This window comes from Ovis canadensis, chromosome 1, assembly GCF_042477335.2.
Source record: "Ovis canadensis isolate MfBH-ARS-UI-01 breed Bighorn chromosome 1, ARS-UI_OviCan_v2, whole genome shotgun sequence".
In the NCBI taxonomy this organism is placed as follows: domain Eukaryota; kingdom Metazoa; phylum Chordata; class Mammalia; order Artiodactyla; family Bovidae; genus Ovis; species Ovis canadensis.
This window is the reverse complement of record NC_091245.1, coordinates 158,694,940-158,707,339: the sequence shown is the minus strand read 5'-3', so window position 1 is coordinate 158,707,339 and position 12,400 is coordinate 158,694,940. Positions and strand designations below refer to the sequence as shown.

General features: G+C 41.8%; 1 protein-coding gene across 1 annotated transcript in view; it reads right to left on the bottom strand.

Moving 5' to 3' along the window:
* Positions 1-7,934, bottom strand: part of CHMP2B (charged multivesicular body protein 2B) — a 31,633-nt gene extending 23,699 nt beyond the window's left edge. The window contains exon 1 of the mRNA XM_069578795.1: positions 7,622-7,934. Coding sequence (XP_069434896.1) covers positions 7,622-7,922 — 301 coding nt within the window. The 5' untranslated portion in view covers positions 7,923-7,934. The remainder of the gene's footprint in view (positions 1-7,621) is intronic.
* Between the last annotated feature and the right edge of the window lie 4,466 nt (positions 7,935-12,400).

The following is a 12,400-nucleotide window of genomic DNA, read 5'->3' as shown; positions in this document are numbered from 1 at the left end:
GTATCATGTTTGGAACGGAGAAATGTAAAGGAAAGACATTTCATACAGAAACATCTGTTCCTGGGCTTCTGAAAGGGCTTCCTACTTTACTGTTCTCTATGCCTAGAAGGCTCAGGTACCCGATCATCACATAACTATTTCTTTCTCAATACTATGTCTTTCTCTCAAATGCCACATAAGTAGGAAAGTCTTTTCATCACCCAGGTAATCACTTCCCCCACAAACAACAGCAACAAAAACAGCAGTAATGAATTGGGGGGTGCGGGGGGTGGACAACTAAGGACATTTGGAATTTCACTCCATATTAAATAATGCTATTGGGAGTTCCCAAGTGGTGCTAGTGGTAAAGAACACGCCTGCAATGCAGGAGACATAAGAGACACAGTTCCAATCCCTGGGTCCGGAAGATCCCCTGGAGGAGTACAAGGCAACCCACTCCAGTATTCTTGCCTGGAGAATCCCATGCACAGAGGAGCCAGGTGGGCTACAGTCCATGGGGTAGCAAAGAGTAGGACACGACTGAGAGACTTACACTGTCACTTTCACTTCTGTACACTATTAAATTTTTTGAGTCATAATGGCATTGTGGTTATACAGGTGAATATCCTATTCTGGGAAATATTTGCTGGATTGTCACAGTTGCATGATGTCTATTACTTACCCTAAATAATTCAACAACAAAAACCCACATATGTGTACAAACGTACTTAAAAAGACATACACACATAGAAAGGGAGAGAAAACAAATGTGGCATAATGTTAATAATTGGTACATTGAGGCAATGAGAAAATGGGTATTCACTGAATATTGTCATTTCAGCTTTTCTTTAGATCTGAAATTGTTGCAAAAAAAAAAAAAAGAAGAAAATAAACAGTCTCCATTCCTATAAATAAAATGTTGCAATATTTTTGCTCAGAAAATGCTCAGAAGAGTATTGTGTTTGTGAATTCCTTATTCAATTATTTTTCTTTGGTGTACAAAGAATTTAGAAACCAACCAGAAAGCAAAATTTGAGTTTTTGAATATTCAGGATAATAATCATTCTGGGAACACATACCATGCAAAGAAAGATCTCGGTACTGTAGGTAGCACCATGAGAATGTTGTAGTTTATCTGGAAGAAGGCAGGGATATTTCTGAACGGGATCTAATTTATGTAGATGATAAATTTTACCCCCTCTTGTCAGATTTATCCAACTTAGTCAAAATATCACAAGTTTTGAACTCTGGAAAACCAGCATACATAAATAGCACCCAATAAGGCAAAACCCAAGAAGCTTTGTTCCTCTACTGTCAATAAGAGTCCTCAAATTATCTCTAAACTTGCACTAAGGTTCAAGGTGGGTGGTGATAATATAGATGTAGACTACAGGATGTTCTGGATACTGGGAACACCATTCTTGGTTAGTAACTGCCACTATTTTGGCATTTAGTCTCTAAATTCTAAACTGCTATAGAGTCATTCCCATCTATGCTGAAGACTCTCTGCAACCATCCAAATGTGGAATGTGGAAAAACTTAAGAAAAGCATAATCCAACTGTGGAAGTGCGTGAAGATCTACTTTCATTCAGGAAAATACAAATCAAGAAGATGTTAAAAAAAAAAAAAAGTGGGAGGGGGCACAAGGAGTGAGGTATTTAACACAGTCTGCAAGAGAGTTCCAGAAAAACATCTATTTCTGCTTTATTGACTATGCGAAACCCTTTGACTGTGTGGATCACAGTAAACTGTGGAAAATTCTGAAAGAGATGGGAATACCAGACCACCTGACCTCCTCTTGAGAAATCCGTATGCAGGTCAGGAAGCAACAGTTAGAATTGGACATGGAACAACAGACTGGTTCCAAATAGGAAAAGGGGTACATCAAGGCCGTATATTGACACCCTGCTTATTTAACTTCTATGCAGAGTACATCCTGAGAAACGCTGGGCTGGAAGAAGCACAAGCTGGAATCAAGATTGCCGGGAGAAATATCAATAACCTCAGATATGCAGATGACACCACCCTTATGGTAGAAAGCAAGAAGAACTAAAGGGGCTCTTGATGAAAGTGAAAGAAGAGAGTGAAAAAGTTGGCTTAAAGCTCAACATTTAGAAAACTAAGATCATGGCATCCAGTCCCATCACTTCATGGCAAATTGACGGGGAAACAGTGGAAACAGTGTCAGACTTTATTTCTCTGGGCTCCAAAATCACTGCAGATGGTGACTGCAGCCATGAAATTAAAAGATGCTTACACCTTGAAAGGAAAGTTAGAACCAACCTAGACAGCATATTAAAAAGCAGAGACATCATTTTGTCAACAAAGGCCTGTCTAGTCATGGCTATGGTTTTTCCTGTGTTCATGTATGGATGTGAGAGTTGGACTATAAAGAAAGCTGAGCACCGAAGAATTGATGGTTTTGAACTGTGGTATTGGAGAAGACTCTTGAGAGTCCCCTGGACTGCAAGGAGATCCAACCAGTCTATCCTAAAGGAGATCAGTCCTGTGTGTTCATTGGAAGGACTGATGTTGAAGCTGAAACTCCAATACTCTGGCCACCTGATGCGCAGAGCTGACTCATTTGAAAAGACCCTGAAGCTGGGAAAGATTGAAGGCAGGAGGAGAAGGGGACGAGAAAGGATGCGATGGCTGGATGGCATCACCGACTCGATGGACATGGGTTTGGGTGGACTCCGGGAGTTGGTGATGGACAGGGAGGCCTGGCGTGCTGTGGTTCATGGGGTCACAAAGAGTCAGACACAACTGAGCGACTGAATTGAACTGAACTGAGGTGGCACTGAAGAAGAATTTCTAGAAAAAGAAAAAAACCTGTTCAAAGTAGCTACAGGAAGAAAAAAAGAGAACTCTACACATAAACGTACCATAACTAAAAATACATCAGAGTGAGAAAGAGTACGGTATATACAGATGAATATGAGAAGAGTTCTTAGGGAAATGACACGGCTAGTAAGCAAGACAAGGAACAGATCAAGCATGGCACTCACTTGATCCTTTCATGCTAGAGACTCAATAAATGGATTTATAGTGAGGAGTAGCATAGTCAGATTTGGATTTCATATATATATATATATATATGTATATATATATATATATACCAATCACACAGGCAACTTTACAGATGAATGATTTAAAGGCTATGAAGCTACAAGAAGGAAACACAGAAAAGTGATGTAAAAAAGTTTAAGATAAATGGGACCTGAATGAGAAAAAGAAAGCTCATATGTGACAAACATTTAAGAGACAAAAGGAGGACTTGGTAATTAATTAAAGGTAGAGGGCAAAATCAAGGACTGCTACACCTTGGAAGAGGAAAACCCAGGAAAAGAACTGACTTGAAAAAGATGGTGATGAATATTTTTGGGGACCTCTTTTAATTTGAAGTACTCTGGGACATCAAGGTGGAGATACTTAGCAAACTATTAGATATACTGATCCGAAACTCAGAAAAATATATCTAAAGATACACAATTGGGATCCATCAGCACTTAGGTTATAACTAAAATAAGAGTTTAGATAAGATCACGTAGGGAGAAAATGTATGGTTAGAATAATGGCAATCCAAGACGGAACCAAGAAAAACACTAACATTTAAAGGCAAGGTTAAAATAAGAAAGGAAGGAAGAAAGAAAAGAAAAACATAAAAGGAAAAGGAGTAGTCAGAAGAATCTGTGGAAAATGAAGACAGTGTTATGTTATGCAAACCAAAAGAGAATTTCAAGGAAGAAATTATTATCAAAATCAAATGCAAAACGTAGCCCAAGAGATGATCACTAAAAATGGGATTCAGTGATCTAGAAGTCACTGATGATCTTAGCAAGATCTCATATATTACATGAGATGTAAATCAAACTGCTGTACATTGGGGGGGGGGGGACGTCAGAGAAGTAGAGAAGTGGGGATAGGAGACATCACCAGTCCTCTGAGAGATTTAGATGAAGAGTAAAATGAGTTGGAAAATACTTCCTAAGAAAACATTGGGTTAAGGGAAAATATTTCCTCTAAGAAAATTTTGCCTTATAGACAAAAGGTATGCCTTACATGGTATCTACCAAATGCTGAGAAGTCCATGTACTTAGCAAGAACCGCAAAATTAAATTGTGCCACAGGCTTTTCAGTAAGAAATAAATAACAATGATAATGCTCAAAGAGAGGAGGTCATGACTCTGTCACTTAGTAGCTGAATGATCCTGGGCAAGTTACTTAGTCCTTTGCTTCTCAGTTTCCTCATCTATAAAATGGAGATGACAATAGTGCTTATAGGTTTTGTAAGAATTAAATAAGATACAATATGCTAACGCAGTGGCTGGCTTAGACTGCTGCTGCTGCTGCTGCTAAGTCGCTTCAGTCGTGTCCGACTCTGTGCGATCCCATTGATGGCAGCCCACCAGGCTCCCCGGTCCCTGGGATTCTCCAGGCAAGAACACTGGAGTGGGTTGCCATTTCCTTCTCCAATGCATGAAAGTGAAAAGTCAAAGTGAAGTCGCTCAGTCGTGTCCGACTCTTAGCAACCCCATGGACTGCAGCCTACCAGGCTCCTCCATCCATGGGATTTTCCAGGCAAGAGTACTGGAGTGGGGTGCCATTGCCTTCTCTGGCTGGCTTAGACTAGCACCTCAAATTTGTCTTTGTTAAGGATAACAGACAAAAAGTATATAGCGCTTAAAGAGCTTTACTTTTTAACAGGCATATTTAGCTGTGCATTCACAAGTCCTCATGGCATCTTGACTTACAGGTTCATAATTAGATTTAAAAAATAGGTCACCATTAGTCCACTTAGGAAAAAAATACAAAAGGAAAACAAAACAAAAATATATATGCATGTATATGTGTATATATATATGTACATATATATACAAGTCGTTTCAGTTGTGTCCGACTCTTCATGACCCTATGGGTCATAGTCTGCCATACTCCTCGGTTGATGGAGTCTCTCCAAGCAAGAATACCGGAGTGGGCTGCCATGACCTCTTCCAGATGATCTTCCCGACCCAGGGATGGAACCCACATCTCTCACATCTTCTGCATTGCAGGTGGATTCTTTACCACTGAGCTACTGGGAAAGGCCTATATAATGTGTCTGTGTATGTGCGTGTATACATACATATATATCTCTTAGAAATCAGTATAAGGAAAAGCAAGTAGTCAATTGTAATTTCAAATTCAAAAGAATCTTTCTCTTCCTTAGCACTGAGCTACAATTCTCATTAATTTCTGTAACAAAGTATACACTGCAGAGACTTGTTCATCTTTGTGTCAAAAATGAATTAAACATAACTCTGAATAGTAATAAATGCTGTAATGTTTTCTCCCTTTTTAATTTACATATGCAGTATTCTTTAATGATATAGTATGCAACTCTTCTAGCCAATCCAAAGAGACAAGAAAGATTAAATTATTCTCCAGCTCTATAAGCAGTTACATATTTTTCTTATATATCAGAATTTCATTACTGCTGAAACAAGTAAAAAGACAGCATACAGTAAAAGATCTTATGATCAATAATCAACGAGTCTGAGGATCTGGCAGACATGCATAAGAATACGTTCACTTTCAAAATATATAGCCTCATTATTGCTAAGATAATGCTGTCACCTTTTAAACAAAACATCTTTTTTTTTTCCTGAGAAAATAAAGAATAAAAGCATCAGCAAATCTCCAGATCAAAGTAACAAAAGTACAGATCTACAATTAAGATGTCATTAATTGATCTCAATTGACATGATAATTTAAGAAAACATCAAGTATGCAGTTTGCTGGTTATAGTAAAATGTACATAGTGGCCAAATTTATATTCAGAAATTTCACACTCAGCTCTTTAAGTCAGTAGTATAGTTCCTTCCAAAAGTCCTTAAGATCTTTTTCTCGCAAGTAAGTCTATTCAGCAAAAACATCATTTCTTGGATGAATTAACCCAGCTGCAAATAAGTATACAGCTAAACACCCTCACAGCACATCTTCATTGTCTTTTTATTTTCCTGCTCTATACTTCAAGTACAATAGTCACTGGATTGCCAAAAGCACCAGGAAGCACAGCACTGAGAATATAGAACTGATTTTTATGTCTTTGTAATTTGACAGACATCAAGCAATTAAGAGCTAGGATGTTTGGCTTTTAATGTTAATTAAAAAAAATTAATTTGTAATATCATAGTAAGAAGATGCAACCCTTTCCCTCTGTTTACTAAATTCTCACTCTATGAGACTTAAACAACCAAAAAATAAATACACCTTTCCCCCCACCCCCTGGAGTACTATACAATAATTGAAAACCATAAAGTTGGTACTGAACACTGAAAAAATAAAGTGTCATGTTAAAGATTAACATTCTCAGGTAAAATACACATAAAACTCATTTCACATAATTGTATTACTTCCTATCCAAACTTGATATTGCAAATATTGTAAGTGGTATTTCTCAGTTAATAAAAAGTCAATTTCATCCATTCAGAATAACCAAAAATTATTTTATGTATCACACAGTATTATGCTGTGTGACAAATTAGGGGTAAAAAGACATGTGCTGAAGTAAAAGGTAGTGTGGAGGGTAAAGAGGCTATCTCTGTCATCCTCCAAAAAATAATTGTGGCAGCACCGGAACAGTCAATACAAAGGAATGAAGGAGTTACCCCACGTCTGGATTGAGCACCCTGTTTGTACCAATCACTGTCTAGCTACCACTGCTCCTTTTGTGGCAGTTAGACCCTTACAAAGAAGTGATTCTTTGATAGAATCAGCAACAACCTAGACTCAACATGTAATGTGAAACACGATTTCTAAATAACTTGAATGAATTTGATTCCTGGTAAAGTCAATGAAAATATCTAGGCTAATTAAACAGCTATATAAGCATATATGACAATCACTGCTTACAGACACCAATTTGTATATTCCTGTATTCACTTTTTCCCCTTAAAATGACATTGAGTTAAATGTCCGAAGCAATGCAAGCATATTCAAACATAAGCATCTATGCAGATAATGCAAACCGCATTTGTTACTTTAGACAGCAAGGTATTTATAGGAGACAGAAGTCAACTATGAAAACGAAATCCAGGTACCTTCCTTGGATTTCTTGTATTTTCCTACTGGTGTCAGTCTAGAAGCATTTATTTCACATCTCTGTTGATGGTGTGTTCCCAGGTCCAGACCAAGTTCTTTTGGGAACTGGAGCCTATTACACCCTCCCCCCACGTCAACACGGGGTTCCGGTTTGGATGCTCCCAAGTAGTACAGCTCCAAACTGAAGGAGCAGTAAACACGCAGAGGAAACCAACAAGAAATTCATCAAATCACTAAGTCTAATGACACTCAAGGGTCAACCGCATCCTGCCTCCAGGAAATGCTCAGGATACAGCTGAAGGAGAAACCTGGGGACGGGGCGGGGCTGTTAAGGATTGTGTTATCAGAGAAAGGAAGCCAGACTGCCCAGGTGAGACTGAGGTAGGGCGAGTCCGAAGAGACAGGGAAGTGGAAAAGTGACGCACGAAGGCGGTCACCTGTGGGGCCACTTGATCCAGCCCCGCCCCCAGGGACAGCAACAAGAGTCAAGGCCGGAAGTCCCCCAAATAAGCCTGCGAAACGCAGAGCTAGGCCTCTTCGGCCAGGCACGGAACTCACCATCCACGGTTTTCTTCTTGAAGAGGGACGCCATGGTCAGGAACCGCACCCGGGCAGCCCGGCTCGGCCCGATCCGGCCCGCGAGTGAGAAAGAACAAGGAGGGATAGGACAGACTCTCGAAAGGTTCGGGATGGCGGAGCGGATGGGCAACTGAAGAGGGCGGGGTCTGCAGTCAGGACCCGCGGAGAGCGGGTATCCACGAAGCTTACCGCAGCCGAGTTGCCCGGAGCTCAGGTGACCGCGAACTAAGACACTTTTTGGAGAAGTCACTTCTAGGCGGCGCCTGCGCGCTTTGCGCATGCGCCTGCGCACTGCGGCGCCTGAAGCCGCTGCCGCTGCCCTCACTTCCGCGGCTGCCCACTCTCTAGCTTGCTGGGGTCCTGGCGCCGGGAGTGATGCGCCGCTAGCAGTGTTAGCAGTACTTGGGGGATCGCGGGCGGGGTCAGGTGGCTTCTCGGTCCGGGTTCCACGCTGAATGCGGACAGAGATGATCCTTGGCGCTCTCGGTGCCCAGAAGAAGCTGGAAGTAGGGGTCCCCAGAGTCCTAGGACAAGCGTGGGTCGTCCTGGAACCAGTTGATTTATGACCATGCCCTTGCTGTCTGTATTAAGCCTTTTATAAGTGCAGGGGCTGATGATAATGCTGAGGTCCGTGCCCTGGTGGTGTTTGTCTTGGGAGTTCTCCGCGGTGAGTGGCTCAGCAATCTCCCCGACGCCCACCCGCGCAGCCCCTGCGGACCCAAGGCGCTCACTGCGGCCCTGGGCCCGGGGCTCCCATTACCCGGTGTGGGTCTCCAGGGGTCCGGTTTCTAGGCTTGGAAGTGGCCAGGAGAAGGGTGGGGAGCAACTTTCTTAATGCAACGTTTTTTATTTAGTGCTCTTGACTGGAAAGAAAAAAGAAATCCACACACATTTGTTGTACACCGGCTTAAATGTCTCCAACTCTTGTTTTTTAATATGTTTCTTTCAGTTGCTCAAGAAAAATATATAGCTACACTGTGAACCTATTAGAATGTTACATACCTGTATATTGGTGTTCACTGTGGAACAAAAGCTTTATATTATGTACAAGGAAAAGCATAAAGAATTACTTAAAGAATCCTTCTGTGTATAAGCGTAAATATGGGAAATATTATTTTTGGATCAAGATCTTAAATTCATTGTTCATTTTTGTGTGTGTATGTATGTTTCCCTCTCCCTCCCTCCCTCCTTCCCCCGCTTTTACTCTCTGTGTGTTTATATTTGTACTCATCTCTGCTTAATATATTACTTTGCTATTTATAATTTTAATTTTGCATTGAACTCTTTTTCTCCCAATCTATTAGTGCTTTAAGCAACATTGCCTTCCACAGGATGAAAATAATAGTATTTTTTTCCCAAAGATGTGATTTCTGACAGGAAGACACCTCAATAACAGTATCAGTATTATCAATCACCTCTGGTTTTATGAATTATGTCTCAAGGATTTTTAAGTATTTGAGGTAGTCAGGTTTCCCCTCCTCGTTTATCCCCCTCTAGAGACATCAGTGGCACCCCACTCCAGTACTCTTGCCTGGAAAATCCCGTGGATGCAGGAGCCTGGTAGGCTGCATTCCATGGGGTCGCTAAGAGTCCGACACAACAACTTTTTTCACTTTTCACTTTCATGCATTGGAGAAGGAAATGGCAACCCACTCCAGTATTCTTGCCTGGAGAATCCCAGGGATGGGGGAGCCTGTTGGGCTGCCATCTATGTGGTCGCATAGAATCTGACAGGATTGAAGCGACTTAGCAGCAGCAGCAGCAGAGACATCAAAGCCCTCAGGGCTAACTGTTCTTCCTGCCGTTGCTACTGAAATTTAGCTGAGAATCTGCTCAGGAAAACTTTCTTTTCTCAGGAAAAGTATAATCCTCTTACTCCTCAGGTTATTTGAGATATTGTGGGAAGGTGAAAAAGTAAAGAAATGGAAAAAAAGGTAAGCAGGACACAGTCTGTGCGCCCAAGGCCTGGCCTTTCCTGGAGTAAGCTCTATGGCAAAGAGGCAATTTACCCTGGCTGCCTGTTGTAATGAATGGCACTGAGTAGTGCTTGAATGCCTGAGAGGCAATAAGCTGTTCTGTGTGTAGTGATCCTGTTCTTCCCTGCTGCAGTCACCCTTGTTTTATTACTCCTACACAATCCCCCCCACTGACCCAATTGTAACAGTTGGGAAAATGCCAAAATACTTAGCAGCAACCATATGGAAGACCTTCCAAAAGTGCACAGCAGGAGCTCAAGATGGGGCTTCATCATTACAATAAAGACAAAATAGAGATGTGTAGTATTTAAACCCAGCACTGGAATAGCGTCATTCTTCCCTAATTTGAAGCAGGCTGATAGCTGGATAAGCAAAGTGGAATCTATTCTGATTCATTGGTGTCCAAACTGTACCTGTTTATATTTTATGGATCACTCAGAGAAGGAAATGGCAACCCACTCCAGTATTCTTGCCTGGAGAATCCCATGGACACAGGAGCCTGGCAGGCTACAGTCCATGGGGCCGCAAGAGTCAGACACAACTTAGAGACTAAACTACCACCTCCACCTTATTAAAGGCCATGTACACTTAATATAACTGAGATTTAGGACACCGAGGAGTCATAGGGGCTTCCCTGATAGCTCAGTTGGTAAAGAATCCTCCTGCAGTGCGGGAGACCTCAGTTCGATTCCTGGGTGGGGAAGAACCACTGGAGAAGGGACAGGCTACCCACTCTAGTATTCTTAGGCTTCCCTTGTGGCTCAGCTGGTAAAGAACCGCCTGCAAGGCAGGAGACCTGGGTTTGATCCCTGGTTTGGGAAGATCCTCTGGAGAAGGGAAAGGCTACCCATTCCCAGTATTCTGGCCTGGAGAATTCCATGAACTGTATAGTCCATGGGGTTGCAAAGAGTGGGACACAACTAAGAGACTTTCACTTTCAAGGAGTCATAATGTAGAACACTGGTATTTTTCATTTCTTTAAAACCAACATTATCACTTACAAACTCACTGAATCCAAAAGAAACATGTATAAGCATGAAAGCAAAAGAAAGTAAAAGTGAATTCGCTCAGTTGTGTCCAACTCTTTGCGACCCCATAGACTGTAGCCTACCAGGCTCCTCTGTCCTTGGGATTTTCCAGGCAATAGTACTGGAGTGGATTGCCATTTCCTTCTCCAGAGGATCTTCCCGACCCAGGGATCAAACCCAGGTCTCCTGAATTGTAGCCACCAGGGAAGTATAAGCATAGTGGACAGACAAAACTTTCTAATGTTATTTTTAAATCTTAAGAAATAGTGATTTAATATCCTATGATGATTATGACACAAGGCTAGTCTTCCAAATTATTCATTGAAAAATATTTGTTATATTCCTAATGACACATACCGTGTGTGTTGGGGACATACTATGAAGAAACAAACTGTGTTCCTCCACCATTTTCTCTTACCCACCTTCCTACCAGGTTTTTCATCTCTTATCATTCACTTATTACACTCTAACTCCAACTCCCATGTGTGGGATTTTTTTCCCACACCAAGCAGTTCTCCAACACCATCTGGGTGTCCTACAATTCAACTCAGTTCCAACAATTCCAACACTGTTTACTCAGAGATAGCATCAGATCCCAAAAGATTCCACCACCACCAACCTCCCCCCCCCCCCTCCTCACTTAGGTGCCAGTTGCAAGTCCAGATTGTTAAATGTGCCTCTAACCAACCAGCTATAAACTTGATGTTCCTATAACCCACCCACCCCCACCTTTGAATGCGTGCTAAGTTGCTTCAGTAGTGTCCAACTCTTTGCAACTCTATGGACTGTAGCCCACCGGGCTCCTCTATCCATGGGATTCTCCAGGCAAGAATACTGCAGTGGGTTGCCATCTCTTCCTCCAGGGGATCGTCCCACCCCAGGGATCAAACCCACATCTCTTACATCTCCTATATTGGTAGGCAGGTTCTTTGCCACTAGGGCTACCTAGGAAGCACCCTCTTTGGGTTTAGTTAATTTGTTAGATTATCTCAACAGAACTCAGGAAACCAGTTTACTCACTAGACCAATGGTCTCCAACCTTTTGGCACCAAGGACAAATTTCATGGAAGACAGATTTTCCACACACCTGGCAGGCAGGGAGGGGGTTTGCGATGATTCAAGCATATTATATTTATTGGGCACTTTATTTCCAATCTAATGCTGCTGCTGATTTGACAGGAGGTCCCAGCCAACCTCCCCAGAGAATGGGGACACCTGCATTAGACTACCAGCTTATTACAAAGGATATTAAAGGATATGAATCAACAATCAGATGAAGGGATACCTAGGGCCAAGTTCTGAATGAAGGCTCTTCTGTCCCCATGGAGTTTTGAGCCCCAACAAGGTGGCATGTGGATGTGTTCTGGCTCACCAACCTGAAAGTTTCCTAAACCCCGACCTTTTGGATTTTTAATGCCTTAAAAGGCAGGACTGATTAAATCACTGATCAGTGATGACTGAACTAAATTTCCAGCCCCTCTTCCCTCTCCAGGGGTTGGAGGAAGGAGACTCAAAATTCCAACCCTCTAACACATGGCTCGTTCCTCTCATGAACAGCCCCCATCCTTAGAAGCTTTACAAAAGTCACTTTATTATCATGAACTTGGTGTGTTTGAAAGGGGTTTGTTATGAATGTCAACACAGATTTATTGCTTTTATCACTTATGAATTTTCAAGGATTTTAGGAGCTTTATGTCAGAAATGAAGATGAAGACCAAATATGTATTTCTTTTTATACATGATGATAGCATACG